This window comes from Cynoglossus semilaevis, chromosome 1, assembly GCF_000523025.1.
Source record: "Cynoglossus semilaevis isolate Cse_v1.0 chromosome 1, Cse_v1.0, whole genome shotgun sequence".
Classification (NCBI taxonomy): Eukaryota; Metazoa; Chordata; class Actinopteri; order Pleuronectiformes; family Cynoglossidae; genus Cynoglossus; species Cynoglossus semilaevis.
Window position 1 is genome coordinate 31,225,203 of NC_024307.1, and position 18,420 is coordinate 31,243,622.

At 39.1% G+C, this 18,420-nt stretch overlaps 1 protein-coding gene across 3 annotated transcripts in view; it reads left to right on the plus strand.

Moving 5' to 3' along the window:
• The first annotated feature begins 7,083 nt into the window (after nt 1–7,083).
• LOC103390288 (nuclear factor 1 B-type) overlaps nt 7,084–18,420 on the plus strand; it is a 59,042-nt gene continuing 47,705 nt past the window's right edge. Inside the window, exons 1-2 of one of the 3 annotated variants that reach the window (XM_008326106.2) lie at nt 7,084–7,632; nt 11,859–12,387. In XM_008326106.2, the coding sequence (XP_008324328.1) occupies nt 7,615–7,632; nt 11,859–12,387 (547 nt within the window). In that variant the 5' untranslated portion in view covers nt 7,084–7,614. Of the gene's footprint in view, nt 7,633–8,035; nt 9,090–11,858; nt 12,388–18,420 lie in introns of those variants that run through there. The other 2 variants (XM_008326102.3, XM_008326114.3) reach the window with 2 other exon arrangements.

Sequence of the window (18,420 nt, forward strand, 5' to 3'; positions counted from 1 at the left end):
TGTAACTAATGCAAAGTAACCGTCACTAAATCCGCCCACCGCCCCTGTGGGGAAATCCAGCTGGCTCTGAGCAGACTCAGTGAGGAGGATTGGAATGTAGCAGGGAAGAAAAGCTCCTTTCATCTGGCCTTCAGATACCATTTACATGGACACACCAAATGTCTTAATTCACCGATCAAAATACAAATAGCTCCAGTAAAGCTGTGACGCAGATGGGAGGTGTGAAAAGGAACAATCCTCCCGGTCCCTGCTTCATTTTCTCCATTGGATTAACAGGTGACTGGTACACACCCACTCACCTCAAATCAGAGCAGATATTTTGTCCTAGATTAAAATGAACACTGATGTTGTTCAAAGACACTGCATGAGGCCCATGTTGTTTTTCTTTATGTTTATTACATTAAGCATTATGTTATTATTATTTTATTCTTATTATTTATGTTATGCATTTTGTTGTTTACTGTACAATATTAAGTAGTTCTTCCCCGTATTTTCACTTTGGAAGACTTGTGTTTTCAGTTGAATGTGGATGTACAGTAGGCCAAGTGTGGTGCATTCAGTGATGCATTGCTTCAATTTGTTATTTTATGGCAATGTCATACAGTAGTTGCAGGCTCAAAATGAATGTATAATAAATGTTTTTAATTATCGATTTTTTAAAGTTGCATGGTAAACTTACTGCTCCAAAATATAAGAATAACAATAACAACAAAAACAATAATATACATTATGAATATAATAATAATAATAATTATTATTATATATTATATTATAATTACAATCATCATCATAATAATAAAATTATTATCATTATAATTATTATTGTTATTATTATTATTTACAATTGTAACAATAAATTGTATCCTTGAAAATAATACAGCCTGAAATTATAGTTAAAATAGTGTTGTAGCAGGGTAGTTTTGTCAGTTGTACATATCATTAAAGTTTATTCTTTTTCTCTATTTTCATTTTACCAACCTGAAAACCTATTTTTAACTTAAATTAAAATTTTCCTTTCAATAATAACATGCCTTTTCTTCTGAAAATGTGATCCAGTTTGATTGTTGAGACAGAAAGTCAGCGTTCATGAAGGCAAGGCGTATTTCTGTGTATGATCACATGATGCATTTCTTAGAACAGGTTGTATTCAGGATATTTTCATATGTTTTTCCATGTTCTTCCTTCTCAGAAACTCTGTTGAATCCACTGTGTTGTAAAACCACTGTCTTTCAACACTTTGCTGCACAAGTGTAAGAGAGAAAGAGGGAGGGCCAGGGTGGGAACAGGGAGGAGGAGGTTGTTGTGTATGGGGTGGTGGGGGTGAGCGGGCCGATGAGGGTTGTTGGTTCACGGCTCATGTAATTGTCACAGTCAGGTTGAAGTCCCTGGTGGAGCTGTGGCTTTCATTTGAACCTTCATCCCAGAGAAGGGAACTCTCTGTGCCTCCACTGATGCTCCTCTGATTCAGTGTCTTAAATTCCACTGAGCTGTGTCTGATGAGAGCTCACTGATGGCTGTGACAGAGAGATCCATCAAGTGGCAGCTTTGCTATAACATGTCAGCCAGAACCTGGTGGATGGTAAGTGGAACTCTACCTTTTGGCCAACTTCAAAACCTGTGGCAGCTACTTCAAAATAATCACAGCTCTTTTTACATTTGTTGATGTTTTCAAGGTAGTTTTAATGGATTTTGCCTATTATCACAGCTGCGTGGTAATAGTGTTTTTGTTATTGGTACTTGTTTTCAATAATCTTACGTGTGATATTATATTTTGAAAGAGACACTGAAACAACACAGAAATTGGGTTTGAGACACAGTTCCTGTCAATTTCCTGAGGTGTGAACTAGTGTGAACTGGTGTGAACTACTTCACACCCCCTGAATATATCAGATACAGTACATCATTTTCTCATAAGCTGTTTGTGAGTCTAACAAGTGATTTTGATGGAGATATTTCACTAATGATTTATAAAATAATCTACACATAAACAGCAACTGTTTTCACAATAAAACGGTGTTAGTGAAAGAAAAACAAACAGACAGCATGACTCTATAATATACACCTTAACATTTATATTTTGGGGTTTTTTTTTCTACTAATAAGAATTTTACTTTGTATCAAGAAAGAAATGAATTAGTGAATGTATCATTGCACATGTAGCAAACATTTAGGAATAAAATCTACATTATTGGTAATTTACACATAATGCTTTGAAAAATAAAGCTGGGTTTGTTTTCCAGCTGTTGCAACAACTTTATGAATTTACATTTAATATAAATTTGCACGTGTATTTAAATGTTAATGTCCTATTTCTTTTGCCATTAGCTGATGACATGCTTATATCATTCAGTGCTTGTGTAAGATTAATACATTTCAAATGACAGATTTCAGTTTATTTTTTGACGTTTTGTGCAGCATCTTTTTATTTTCATCATTTATTTATTTTTAGGATATATTATATATTATACACATATATTATACAATAATAATAATTAAAGTGCTTATGTATAATTGTGTTTCCATGTGTTGGAGCTGTGGGGAGTGGAGATTTTTCATGGTCCTGCAGATGTACAATTGAACAATGAACAATTTTAATGTGACAAAATCATTATATGATTATATGCTTTATGTGCATGGCACATTATTGGTTTAGTTTATGACCTTTATTATGTGCATGGCACATTATTGGTTTAGTACCATACCATTTCTTTGAAAGTTTCAATTACATTGCAGTCCATTATGTATGGCCTCGTGGGATCAGGTCAGAAAAATACATTTCAGCAGTTGATAACATCTGGTCTTGACTAATTGATGAAGTGATAAAGAAGGTTTCCACAGTGGTTCACTTGAGGACCACTGTCTACTACCTTACACAGAGAAGACAGCCAGACTTTTATGAATGACAGAGAGAAAGAGTCATGGCCTTCTGTCTAAGACGATTCCTCAAGTGCACCTCTTCGTTTGCCTCTGCACTGATGATGTGATAGTGTCAAACAAAGAGGCCTTGTCCAGCCCGCGCCTTTCCCATGCTGAAGAGGCAACACGGGCTGACATTTCATTCTGAATATTTATTTACTTGTGGGACCACAGGCGCGCTTTTATTGTGCTCCAGCGTCAGGGCCCGAGCTGGGGTTTGTTTGTCTGCCTCAGTGCATTAAAGCTGACAGAAGTGACCCTTTCTGTTCAGGCCCTGCTCTGCTGCTGCTGCTCCTGCAGGCTGTGCCAATATATGCCTTTTTATAGTAGTGCATGTTAGACATTTAAGGTTTGTATTCCGGAGCTCACATAAGGCAGAGACTCTGTGATTTTCACATTTTTGTCTAGATTTTAACAACTTTAGGGAAGAGGCAGAATAGGTTGTGAAGTAAAGCAACTTTCATTAGAACTGTAGAAGAAGAGTTTTTGATTTTTGAAGACATGTTCAGAGAAACCTCCTCTGCTGACTGTATTCCAACAAAAACAACAGAAACACTGACAGCTGTTATTAAAAGCCCTCAGGAAGTGGGGCAATAAAGTGAAAAGCTGCAACGATCTCCAGAACACTTTAAATCTTGACCATAAAAATCTCCCTGAAACACCTTTAAATCCAGGGTTTAATGAATTGCAGGGAATATCTTCCCAGTTTAATCAAAGCAAACGGTGCCTCAGCTGTTCTGTTGGACAGCAGTGACGGAAACAGAGGGTTTGGCCCAATGTTTGTACAATAAATATCTACCACACAGAACTCCTGGCTTGATAAGTGTTAACTAAACATATCAAAAACACCAGAGACATTTAACTCACACAGTAATTTATAGCCAAATGGCCGCTCTGGTAATTCCAGCAGGGATGTTGTACCAGCAGCAACATAACTCAACCATGCTGATTCAGTATAAATAGACGTTTAACAGAGTATGCAGGCAGCACTTTTATGTACACAGAACCGAATCATTACATGCTATATTATTGCTAAACTGTAGCTACTGGACCTTTATGTGGCCTAGGACTCCATTCTAAGGTCTATTGCATTTTAACTACTTCAAAAAAAAGTTATGTCTTTTTGATAATTTCTAGATCAATTTCTCAACTATCGCTGAAAGGTTTTTGGTACATTTGACCGACCCTTTTTTCTCCCTGATCAGTGTAGCCATTTATTATCTGATAGTTATTTGGGATATTTATCTAAATTTGAGCTCGGTTTCACTGTCTCTAATGGTGTTATGCTGTGAGACATTCTCAAGACCAACAGAAATCACATTGCACTGCTTAACTGTAAAAAAAATTTAAAAAAGAAAGAAAGAAAGAATACATAACATATTTAATTTGAGGCTACATATCTATATCTTTATTTCTAATATCTATGTCTATATATGTGTAACCTCAAAAAAATTCCTTAAAATTACCATACATCCAATGTTGATGGAAAATTACCTTTGGTGTAAGGCCTGTGTTAAATATCTCTCCTCGGACTGTTGCCACAGCCAGTATATAATTCTTTGTCTTTTCAGGAAAATATTTTATTCCATTTTAACAATATCTAAAACAAATTCTGGCCTAACTTAAATTTTACACGTTTTCCATCATGAAGCTGCTTTATTTTCTGTCATTTGTAGTTCCCGTAACAGTGTTTCAAGGGCATCAAGAAGGAAACGTAAACAGATCCGTCCTTCAAACTTCAACATCTTTGTCCGTGTAAACTACCTTTTCTTTTTAACCAGACTTCAAATGCAGAATGGTAATGCATATGTCCATAACTAGATGATTTTTACTTTGCTATTTAACTAATCAAACTGAAAATACACTGTCAGCACTGTGGTTCTTATTATTGAATTTGTGCTTCATCAAAGAACGTTTGAACATCTATTTTATATAGAGTCTATTGAATTCTATTAACTTAAAGATTTACGTTGAAGATACACTGATGAATTGTAGTTTAAATTCTTGAACGTAAACGTATACAAAATAGTTTATGTAGCCCCTAAAGGGAAAAACGTTTCATGTGCTCACCTTAAACTTACAGGTGAGCACCAGAAACATAGAAGGTCCCTAAGATTTCCGCTAAATGTTTTCAAAAAACATTTAAAAAAAAAAATCGTAAAAAAATGTCAAAAACGACAGAGCATTAGTTCTAACGTTCCAACAAGTGAACACAAGAGGGCGCCAGGCTCCCATCCAGTGGCCTGGATCTATGAAGGCCGTTTGCCATGAGCCTCATTAAACTGGTATCATGCAGTATGATGCTGGATAAATGGAAGCAGGAGACTAAAGAGTCAGTAAGTGAGATCATAATTGAAAAGCAATTTAGAAGAGAAATAAATGCACTTTAAATTCATACTTCATAATAATAACCAAGTTTCAAACATGCCTGAGTGTATTGTTTTTATTTTTTTATTGGTGTCAATGTTTTATTTTTATTTTGTATTGTTATAAAAACAAGTATATTATTATACGATCAAATAAGCTTTTCCTAGTGACATTAGCCGTGGCTCTGGAGTGAAATGAACTCAAACCTACCTTTACAGTTAGACAGTTAAATCCATCCTGAAGCTTGCTCATGATCTTTACAGCGTATGACAATTGTAGATACTGTTATTTTGTATTTAATGTTATAACAGATGTGATACAATTGCAGGAGTAACTGCAGTGATAAAGAAAAAAAAAAAAGGAACCCACTCAGCCACATCCTCTATTGTCGCTGCGTTTGCACACAGCAAATGATTATTCAAGGTTACCCCTTTCAAATGTTCCATCAGTCAACAGCTCTGGCAACATAGCACCATTAGCATCACTGCTGCACACTGCCACCACGGCCGCCATTAGAATGTTGCTTACTGTTGCTGATGCGATTGTGATTGCTGCTGTTGCAGACTTAATGTTTTTAATTGTTCCCCTCTAAATTGTCACATTTGGAAGGCCCTGGGTGCTTAACCTTGGAAAGTGCTTCATGTAAAAAGAATGGCTCTAATTTCCTTAATGAACACCATGAAGCACTGCTGTACAAGTTAATACTGTAATAACAGCTAAGATAGAGGCTTTAGGGCAAATGCTCTTTCCATAGTTGGAATAAGCAGGTATTTGAGGTGAGCAGTAATTACTGAAAATGTTCCTCCATCATCATCATCATCATCATCATCATCATCATCATCATCATCATCATCATCATCATTATTATTATTATTATTATTATTATTATTATTATTGTGTTGCTCCTGCTGCTGCAGTGATTTCAGTGATGTCATTAAGCACTGACTGTCCAGCTCTGTCATTCACCAACCAGTATGTCACAGGAGCGGAAATGAGGGGCCCAGGGCACAGAGTCCCGGGGCCCCTGCTGTTGGCCAATGAGAAGCAAGAATGCAAGCTGTGTTACAACACCGTGACACTGTACAATGTCAAGCTGCAGAGTAAAAGGCAAATAGTAAAAGGGACCATTCAAAATAAGAGATCTAGAAATTGAAATAGATTTTTGATTTTTTTTTATATATTCTATCAAAAGAAAACACCTAAAAATATGTTTTCACCACACAGTGATATTAAAATATACAAATATATGCCTATAATCTGTATGGGGGTTTCCGAATAACTACATATGCTGCCTTACAATGCTCAAATAAAAAAATATTGATAAAGAATAATTAATTCTATTTTGTTAATGTTAAGTTTATTTTTAAGTTCCTGTAATATCTTACTACACAAAATGTCATATTATTATTGAATTTATTCTTAAAAACAAGTTGTTTTTATACAAAGCAAAGACTACATTTAAACACAGAATTTCCTTCTCTACTGTTTTACAAGTTTAGTGAAAAGTACAACCAGAGGGTTTTCTTTGTTTGTTCAAGGGGACACAGTGCTGTGTGAGATGAAAATAGTTCTCGTAGTTGCATTACTACTATTACTTCTAAAAACATTTTGAGGGGTCCAAAAATGTCAAACGTACACCAGGTTTACCCAGTATCTATTAAAGGGGGCGCTGCACAAAGAATTCGAAAACCACTAGCTTAAGGCCTGGGTTTTTGACAATCTCAGGATTCTTGGTTAGAACCCATGGCCTTGGCACGACTGTGGTGTGAAGTCCACAGGTCCTGTGCCATTGGGGTGTTTCAGGGAGGTTGAAAATAGACAAACTTTTGTCTCCCTAATATAATCTTGCAATTTATTTATTTACCTCTGCCTTTATGCCTAAAAATTATTTAGGTGATCGAGGCTTTTATTTAGAAAATCCCTGCGGGAAATTGCTTTTTGAAGAACGTATGACTTGACGATGGCTGCAAAGAGCCGCGGGGCGGCAGTGTGTCAGACAGTGAAAGTGAAGGCGGAGAGATCAGCCCAGAGCCCAAAACTCTGCCTCTTCTGGATCACGTTCAACTCCACTGAACAAGCCCAAAAACCCGGTCCAAAAAACGTAAGAGACGAAGAGGAAGGAAAACAAGAAAAAAAAGGGAAAACGCGAGGTGCTCCTAACTTCTTTTCAACGCATTCTGCCAAGAATTGTCTTCCGGTGTTGACTTTTGTGTGTGTGTTGGAGCACTGACTGCGAGAGAAAATCCTCCAAAGCACAAAGTTGAACGTGAGAAATGTGAAGCTACCGGCTTGTGCGTTTCCAACCAGGCTCCAGGATTCCCCATTTAATCCATGCAGTACAGTGCAATGGTACGTGAACATGGACGTTGTTGTATGCTTTTATTGATAAACAATGTTGTGATAATATATATGCGGGTTGAAATTCTGTCCTGTCCTGTCCTGTCCTGACCTGACGGACGGGAAGTGTGCAGTAGAGGGTTAACTTTTTAACACGCACCAAAACATTGGCACTAAAGTGGGCTAAAGTTGGCACAGTCGACCTAAGTGTTATCATGCCATTATTTCCCCCTTTAATTTGGCAAATTAGTTACAAGTCGTGGCCTCACATAACACACACACACACACGCACACACGCACTCACACAGATTAACTTGCATTTCCAAATGTAATAACACATTTTAGCATATAATTAAAACCAAATGTAGGTATAATTATATTAATTTATATTGAATGAATAAATAGCCCGTGTTAGTTGTCGTGTTATTGCATTGCAAGCAAAATGCGTTAGATATTTAATTAATTTATGCCATTTCCCTGAAGATTATATTCTAATTAACTTTATATGACGTAATGCAATTCTACTCTGACTTAAGTTACTTTAAACTTTTTATATATTTTTTGGTATAAAATGCGCTTTGTACGAAATGCTGCTGTATAAACTAGGGAAAAGAGCGATAAGGAGCGCATGTTGTTGATAGACAGGGTTGCCAGATCTGCGCTGGGAAATTTCCCGTTCTTTTTGCTTACATTCAGTCTCTGACCGAGGCTTTGGTCCAAAGTCCCCGAGGCTGTTAGGAATAATAGCTCTGAAGGAGTGGAGGGGGTAAATGAGTTGTGTTTGAAGGCAGCGGAGCAGGAGAGGAAGGTGCTGGATGGTAGATAGGAGCCGTGTGTTTGGAGGAGGAGGAGGAGGTGAAGGAGGAGGAGTGTGACTCTGTAATTACGTGGCTGGGGGGAGAAAAAAGAAGAAGAAGAAAAAAGTTGGGTCTGATTTGCTGGAATCGCGCAAGATTGCGAAGGTGTGCATCGGACGATTTCCACACACCAAGTTTGGTGGACGCAGTGGGTTTGAAGAGCACGCATCGCGACACGCACGGGCGCGCTCCGAAGCTGCGCAGCATTCACGCGTTTTATGAACGACATTGCGCCGCACCGACACTCGCAGAGAGCCCACGCACCGGAGGAGTACGCAGCAGCTCCGTTTGCACCGGCTCCACGAGCAGACCCTGCCGCTGCATGTGAACTTTAAATAAATTAATTTTAACATTCACCACCTGCAAATATATATATTTTTTACTTTATTTTCTGTGAGCGGAACTGACAATCTTCGGATCGCAGAAAAACAAATCTATGGACGTCCTTGGATAATCTCTTTTGTGGCTCTTTCGCGGAACGCTGCTCCACAGTCTTGCACCGTGCACATCGGTCCAGGAATGGCGCGATAAAGTGTTTAGAGGAATCAGTCCAAGTGCAGTCACTCTCTGTTTAGCCGTCTCATCATGTACTCTCCAATTTGTCTCACTCAGGTAATACTATGTTGTAATTTATTTTTATTGCAGCGCAGGTTTGTTTTTTTTTTTTTTTTTTTTTCGTGCGTGGTTTTTTTTTTTTTTTTTTTTTTTTTCGTGCGTGGTTTTTTTTTTTTTTTTTTTTTTTCGTGCGTGGTTTTTTTTTTTTTTTTTTTTTTCGTGCGTGGTTTTTTTTTTTTTTTTTTTTTCGTGCGTGGTTTTTTTTTTTTTTTTTTTTTCGTGCGTGGTTTTTTTTTTTTTTTTTTTTTCGTGCGTGGTTTTTTTTTTTTTTTTTTTTTTTTTCGTGCGTGGTTTTTTTTTTTTTTTTTTTTTTCGTGCGTGGTTTTTTTTTTTTTTTTTTTTTCGTGCGTGGTTTTTTTTTTTTTTTTTTTTTTTTTCGTGCGTGGTTTTTTTTTTTTTTTTTTTTTCGTGCGTGGTTTTTTTTTTTTTTTTTTTTTTTTTTAAGTTTATTTGTGTAGCAGTGTCTTTCCAATATTTATCTCTATGACAAACGAAAAAAATCATATTCCTTATTATTTATTATTATTTATTCGGAATTTAGAAGAAAAAAGGCTCAATATTAATATTGATAATTGTTTTTTGCACCTGAAACAGTAAATGATCCGAATTCCTCGGCGCTCCATCTGTGCGTAAAAGTTGTGCGTTAAGGTGTTTTCGAGGGGTTTTGACACTTCACTGTAACTACAACAGTTGTTATTCATTTTGATTCACGTTCTTGACGTCCTCTATTAACCTTAAGCACTTTTCCCGAGTCTTACAAGAGTTGTGTTTATATTTTTTTTCCAAGTGTATATTTTTCTTTCAGAGAAATAAACCCCTATATTTTGGGGAAGTGATGGGAAGTGAAGATAAATGCATTTTCACTGAAAAGAAGATGAAATGTTTGATAAAGTTGATTCAGGGTTGGACAGAGTAGCTGACTGTTTTGGCTGACTCAGTTTTACTGTTTATATTTTACTTGGCATAAGTAAGTGATTGACTGAGATGTGGTTTAGTTTGTACTTAAGAGGATTGTGCTTTTATGGCCTCAGCTGAAGTGCACTGCACAGGCCCTGGCCAAGTCATTTATCTTTACAGCATTTGGCTTCAGACCGAATGGAAAGGGTAAAAAAAATAATAATATTAACAGAATATCTAAAATGATTTTGTACAGGAAACCAGTCGTGAAAATGATCTCAGTCACTGTTGCTGCAAATCACATTTACTGCTCGGGTTTGTCGTTTTAATTGGTGTGGAGGTGACATTTAAAAGAAGTCTTGAATTTTACTTTTTTGTACCCCTTTAAAGGCACATATTGTATAGAATTTACAGTATTCATAAAAATCAAAAATTACCTGATTTAAAAACATTTGTTTGTGCTTTTGCTTTGGAACAAAAATTAAAAAAATAAAATAATAATTTGGAGCTGAATTTTAGTGGCTCCCAAGTTCAAGGGTGTCTTGTCAGAGAAGCAGCAGCCGCTCTCTGAGAGAGAGAGAGAGGGAGTGGATTTCTGTGGTTACCCTGCCTGCCTGACTGCATACAAAAAAGGAACAATATGTGGTTTAACTCTTCAAAAGCTCCTTTAAAAAGCGGGGGCTCCTTCCACCTATTAGGTTTGACATTTTAACGATGTAAAACTAAGATAAGTTGATGTATGAACTTCTTTCGCAGCTGCCGTAATTTCTGACGACTCCTAAATCATTTGTGTCACGCTGTCCTGTACATTCCAGCACGTTTAGAATATAAGCTTTAAGAGATTACTATAATTTGTTGTACAGTTACTGGGGCTGTGTTTAATGTGAACACCTGTCTGCTGTAAAGTGCTCTTTTCCCCTCTTGATTGGACTGTGATGATGAAGGAATCATTTGTTTTCTTTAATCCAGAATTATAGCTGAATAACGATAGTGACTGTTGGTTTTAATTTAAAGGGTCATTTACCAATAATTAGTCATTAATTAATGATCATTTGAGTTACAAAAGATACTTTTTATTTACTTTTATTTATTCACTTTTTATTGTAATTTTTTTTTTTGATTCTCAGTCAGAGGAAACAGCTTAGAAGTCAACTGGGGTTTTGATACCACTCTGTGACCTCAGGATTATGGAATGAAGCCGGGCGAGTGTCTTGTGTTAACCTGAATGCTTGAAATGACTTGGCAGCAGCTTCTAAATAAGTCCTAACTTAACCTGTGCAAATACCTTTCGCATGATTGCTTTGTTTGATGTGAAACTTCTTCCTCCTCTAATGTTAATACATCCTGTACATACTGTGTGTGAATGACACGCTTTGTATGTTGCCCATAGATTGGGCACCCTTCTTTTTTTTATTCTCTTGTAGCTGAAAGACATACTGGCTGCAACATCTTAGGCCTAAGTGAACACGGGATACGTGGGGTGTAGGAGTGGAAGCAGTTTAATAAAAGAAAGAGAACAGCACAGGAGTCCCCCTCAGATCCTGCTCGGGAATTGAGAGCAGAGACATGAGTGCATTCAGTCATCAGGCTTGGTGCTATTGTAATGTTGGCAGTTGATATAAACAGTGGAATTTCCTTGTCATAGCTGCAGTTCATGCTGATGCATCTAAATGGTAAAAATGAGTGCTGTGTGAAGAACAGCTGCTAATAGGACAACGTGTCTGATTAGGAGGATTTAAAAAAACATTTCTGGGCAGATTAGTCACAGGCTAAACAGGCTAAATATTTTCTTTGTGTTTGACGACATGATTTTTTCATAACAATTATCCCTTGCTCTTTTCCTTTTTTTCTCTGTCTTGGATGCTCCAGGATGAATTTCATCCCTTCATCGAGGCACTTCTCCCTCACGTCCGGGCCATTGCCTACACATGGTTCAACCTCCAGGCCAGAAAACGCAAGTACTTCAAGAAGCACGAGAAGCGGATGTCCAAGGACGAGGAGCGTGCGGTGAAGGACGAGCTCCTGAGTGAGAAGGCAGAGGTTAAGCAGAAGTGGGCATCCAGGCTGCTGGCCAAGCTACGTAAAGACATCCGGCAGGAGTACCGGGAGGACTTTGTCCTCAGCGTGACGGGCAAGAAGCACCCAGGCTGCGTGTTGTCCAACCCGGACCAGAAGGGCAAGATCCGCAGGATCGACTGTTTGCGGCAGGCAGACAAAGTCTGGCGTCTGGACCTGGTGATGGTCATCCTCTTCAAAGGCATCCCCCTGGAAAGTACAGACGGCGAGCGGCTGGTCAAGTCTCCACATTGCAACAACCCAGCACTTTGTGTCCAGCCACACCACATAACAGTATCGGTCAAAGAGCTGGACTTGTTTCTAGCATACTATGTCCAGGAAGGTAGGTCAAACCTTGTACTGTCTGTTCTTTTTTTCTCTCTAAGCCAGCACTCTGTGAGTGCATTTAAGCTCACTGAGGCTCAAGGTCACATGTGGTACTTTTTGACAGCCTTAATGAGCATCCGAAATCACCAGTCTTTACATTTAAAGGCCTGTAAACACACAAAACACTGATAGTTAGTGGTGTAATTACTGCATATACTGCATGCATCTTTGCAAGAGTCCATTAGCGACACAAAGACAGTCTGTCAACAACCCTTAACATAGAACATGCTGTAAAAGTATCTTTGTTCTGCTGTACTCCAGGAGACGCTCAATAATTATAGTAAGGCTAGGTGTGTTATCTTACACACATACACACGCGCACAGTGTGTATTCATCAATGCTTTCTGGTGAACTGCAATGCAAATAAAAAAAGAGGACAATTTTCTAATAAAAACTCAGTCATGAAAAAATATTTTTTCTATATGACATTCACATTAACAGCAGAGCCTAATTGAATTTTTCTAATAAAATCAGATTTTTGGTTTTGTTTTTGTTAAAATATTTTTCTTTCAAATTTAGATTTTTTTTTGTTTGGAAGAGCAGTCACACATCACAAATGAACACCGGAATTATAAATATGACTTTGCACCTTGCTTGTTATTGTTTAATATATTTAAAAATAATAATAATAATAAAAAAATAAAACTTAATTTGCCTTATTTAACATATGAGACTGTATGTGACAAAGTGTATAGATCGTGCTCAGTGTTTTCGTAATTTCTGGAAAAAACATCACTTATGGTTTAATTTTTTTTTCAGTACACTGAAATTTCAGCTTGTTAAAAAAACCCTACAGAATTGTTTTGCGTTGTTATTTAGTATTTTTGGAATGGTTTTTACATCAATGTGAAATAAGAAAAAAAAAAGTCATAAAAACCATAAAGCCGTGGGATTTCCTGCAACATCTGACACGATGTTGAACACAAACGATTTAATCCTAAATTCATCACACGCAATTCTTTTATTTACTAGAATAAATAGCAGATTAAAAAGAGTTTTAGAATCTTAGTTTGAATTGGGCTACAATACATGAGTGTGCACCCAATCTGCAGAAAACAATGTTCAAATCAATGAGGATTCATATGACTGCAACCCCTCATCACCCTCAAATCATTGTAATTCCAATTGAAGGACATTTAATAAATCCCTTAATATTAAACGACATTTAAAAAAATATTTTTATTCCAAAAACTATTTTTTTGCAGCATGTCATTCCTATTTCAACTTTTTTTTTCGGTCGTCACCTCAGGAATACTCTTCACTATACTCCCCTTGCTTTAGATCCACAGCAAAACCACCAGCACTTTGTCAGGGAGGGAAAAATGGTGGTATAGCTAAGGCTCATTATCATCAAACCTTGAGCGCCATTTTGTGTTTGATAAGTGCCAGGGAAAGCAGAAGGCACAGCACACAGACAATAATGGTTGCCACTGGCACCGGGGTTGGCATCAGACCCTCTTTTGTGTCTTTTGTAAGATGCCACCGCTTCTCCAGTCTGCATCTGCTGCATTTCAAATGTTCTGTACAATTCCTAGAATGCTTTTTTTTAAAAGACTCATTTTATTTTATTTTTTTTCAAAATTTAAAACATTTAGGAATTTTTTTTCACAGATATTTTTCCATTTTAAGAAATTTTGCTGACATAAAGCGATGCCAAATTATTGGCAGCCAATTGAAATTAAGCCTTTTTATTCGTTATGAATGCGCTGTTTTGTTTTTACCGTGGAATAAATCTGTCCGTGATTGGAACGATTTCTGCCGTTCTCCTGAAAACTGTTCTTAACACACTGGCAACTTCAAGATAACATTCTGTTACTGGGATCACTTTTTTCCCCTGCTTTTTTTGATGCAGTCTTTCTCCTTTCCTCAAGTTACCAAGCAGTGGGATCGCTACGCAGCATCTCCAAACAATGCAGCCATATTGTAGCAGCGTGCGCCGCGACGCCATTTTGTTTTGCACGGTGCCAGGGAGGCAGTCAAATCACCAGTGATGGTTGTTAGAGGTTTCGAAGGTTGGCATCGTACCCCTCTTTGTCTGCATGCAGCATGCCTTTGATTCGTTGGTTGGCATCCGCAATGCAGTGGGCACGCTGGAAAGTTTTTGGACAGTGGCAGAATGGTAGCCGCTGCCTTTTTTCTGCAGCAAGTGCAACAAACAAACAAACATGCGATCAAACGCGGAGAACACATCGGTTGTGGAAACTGCGGGAAAAAATTGATCGGGGCCTGTGGTTTTAATCTTCTCACTGCTCTCTGGCAAAGACTCTCCTCGGCTGTGTTGTGTAACTGGATCGCTTAAAATATGTGGCTGCACTTTTTTGACTCAAGATGTGTAGTTAACTGTGTTTGTCTTACGTTTGAAACAAATTTAAAAAATGCTCCAAGAGTATTTGTTTTTAAATTGTGCTGCCTGAGAAAGGTCAGCAGGTTGGCACTGAGTGTGCTGGGTGAATTAGAGAGGGCTCTCAACCCCCTCGTTGTGGGGCGCAGGCACATTTAGCCAGGCAGGGCTGCAGCACCCATGTGCATGCCCAGATGAATGCCCGCTGGGAAGTAGGCTGGGGGCTGGAAGTGGGGGTTGTGGCATCCATTGTGCCAACTGGCAGGCTGTGTTCAATACAGAGCCCTGGTGTCTCTGTCTCTCTCTCACACACACATTTACACACACGCACAAACACTGACACACTGTTTAGGCTTTATCAGATAAATAAAAGGTGCAAATCTTTTTTTCTCCTCTCTGAATCATCTCATCTGCCCACCTGGATTCATATTTTGAATATCTAGTTTGACAGATTGATGGAATAGTTGTAACAGGGCCTGCAGATGATCGTTGTGTTAGGACTTGTCTGAACACTGAACCCTCCGTTTGTATCGGCTCTAAGCTGCTCCTTCGAATGTAAAAATAAGGCTTGGATTTGATTAAAAAAATATTGTACCACAAAATTAATTCATTTTCCTATTAATAAAATATTAAATCAGAAACTAAAATAATTGAACAATTACTTTCAATCGGCATACATCAATTTTTGGATGAGTATCTTTGTATTTAGGAGGTAAAATATAATTTCCCTGATTGCTCTCTTCTATAATTAAATTAAAACTAAAGTTGAAAAAAAGGAGAGGAACAGAGAAATGATTATAAGGAGTTTGTAGACTTTTGAGATTAAAAGAGAAAGGGGGTGACATCATAACCAGTGACAGTCCAAAGGCAGACTGCAGAAGTCAAGGTCAAGCAGCTTTCCCATTACTCTGGTGCTGAAAGTTAACACGGCCATAAAACATCATTACCTTTCCCTGCCTCCCTTCCTTGCGTCAGCAACGTAACGTCTTCCTTTTTTTCACACTGTCATGACGGTTTGTGGAAATGGATGGATTACCTCTGTGTACATGCTGCCATGTTAATGGAGACCTTGTTTTACGAGCGGCAGACTTAACCTCTGGCCCTGAGGTCAGGACCTCTGCAAAGAGATGTGGCAGGGTGTCTCTCTGAAGTTTAATTGAGCAAATCAGATCAGTGTTAACGCACCGTTGCAGGCTCAGGGGCACGTGGAGAAAAAGGACTTTGTCTGTGTCTGGGGGGAGGCAGGGGTGGTGGTGGTTGTCAGAGGAGGAGGTGGCTGCTCCTAAGCCCCTCTTGGTGACCTCCTCAATCAGGTTCAAACCACAGCGATCGCACTATCACCAGTGGCCTCTTGGCAACAGTTTTTTCCACACTCCCACACCACTACTGGTGTGGCTGGTGGTCCCTTGGTTCACTGAACTAAGTAAAGGGGAGTATGCACCAGTGGAACCCCCCCCATACCACTACCACTACAGCTATCCCCTCCCACACAAACACACACACATCAGCGGTCTGGATGATCTTTATCTTCAAGACTGGCCACCGCCTGCCCAACACGCTGTGAGGGGTCGCAGTTTGCATCTTGTTTTACGCCCGGCTGCCTCAGAGGTTTTGATCTGGTGACCAGTGCAGAGGCCTGACCTCCTGGGTCAGAGAGGAGGTTTGTGACTAAGCACAACATTTATCGCTTCCTCTCTTTATCCTCCTCTGCCATCGGGAATCACCTCACACAGCCTGGACGAATTACACTCTCATTCCTCATTCTCTGTCTCTTTTCTTTCCTTGCTTTTTGGCTTTTCCCTAATGCTGGAGACTCCGACCATGACAGCTGTCCCAGGTCCAGGCTCTTGGCCAGAGGAATAGAGGCTGGGTTTGTGCCCAAAGTGTGAAACAAAACTTGTTTCAAGTAGACAGTGTTAAGAGCGCTAATGTTGTCTTGTTCCTTTTTTTTTTCCTGTTGAGCAGCTGAATTAACTGTTCTGCTTCCTTCATTTCAGAGTGTTTTTGTTGTTGAGGTTACGTTGTAAAAAACATCTTAGGGATAATAGTTGGAAAATTAAGTGGTATTTCATTCTTTAAAATGTTTTTTAACAGTGCGTTCAGAGCACAGTCAGCAGCACTGTCAAGTAGAGAAAAAAGCTTGGGAAAGACCTTAACTGTTGACTCCGGAGCCATATAGAAAAAGTCTTCAGAGTGAACTGCACAACCCTGTGCTTAGCTTCCATCCTGGCTTCCTTATTAGTATGCAATAGAGCCTGCGGTGTCTGGCTACCTCTCTCTCAGAGCCATAACCTATCGAACACATTCTCTCAATCTAATCCACTTAGATCTCCCTCCCAGCTTCACCGCTTGCCTTATTGATTTCCGCTTCCCACTAAATGTCTTCCCGATCCTTTTTCTCTTAACCCGGGAGCTATTTATGTTTGCAGTGCTCTTTTTGCTCACTTCTTGCCTTCTTTTCTTTTTTTCCTTTTGCTTCCTACTTTTTCCTTTCTTTATTCCATCTCTTTCTCGTCTAAATGCCTTCACTCCCTCTCCAGGATCTTTGGTTGTTTGTGATCTTTGTCTGCCTGTCCTTTGCCTTCTCTTCTGTCTTGCTCCTTTTTAAACACTAACCTGGGTGAAGTTCATCCAGGTTGCCTGGCTCAGTGTGAGGCTTGTGTTATTAGCAGCAGGGTTTTGCTCAACCAAATACCTCAAGGCTTAAACAGGCCGTGTTACCTCCTTAGCCCTCTTTTGTGCACCATGTGTACATAAATCTCCATGGAAACAAGGCAACTTGGAGCAGAGGCCACTGAAAAATGTGGATGCTTTCTCTCTCAACAAAATTTACAACTCTCTTTTGCTGCGCTACAGTGTGTTTAATTTGCTTGTGTCACAGTTTGCGCTGCTGCATCTGTCAAAAAAGGCAGACAGGGCCTTTCTGAGCCGTGGGCTTTGTACTGAAAAGCCTTTTCTTGTGTATTTCAGCAGGGGACTCAGTTTTGCGTTGGTGACTACAATTAGTTAAGGACTGCAGTTTGTGTCATTAGTCTATGGTTAAGATCTCAGCTACACCACACTTTCCCAGGCTTTCGCGGGAGGACCCCAAATGCATTTCAAATCCCCCTGAGGCCACTTGACTGGAGGACCGGCACCTCCCACTCCTCGCGGATAGATTCCCCACCCCCACCCTGTCTGCCGGTCCTCCCAAATGAAGACAAATGGGTACATTCACCCCCTATCTCAGGCACTATACTGTACCTCAGTGTCCTGCTCTCACTGTCCCTGATGAGGAGTTTAGTAGACGTCCTCCGTGCCTGTTTTCTTAAGTATCACATCTAATAAATATCATGAAAAACTCACAATTGTGTTGTTTAACCTGCCAGACAGTGGACAGTGAAACCTTTTTTCTTCTTCTTGTTTTTTCACGTCATCCCCTCAAGTTCAGTCTGAGCCCTCCATATAAAAGCCTGAAGCAGAAGGAAGGCTTATTAGGAACCAATGAAGGGGAGAAAAAGTGAGACGGCGTACTTGGTGGAGTGTGATAGGGAACTTCAGGCAGGGACAGACAATCAGAGTGGTTGCCCAGGAGACACTAACTTCTCTGTGCACCCCCCCCCTCCCCCCATCCCATCCTCGGCCCCGCCAAAGGCTTTTCATTCCCGC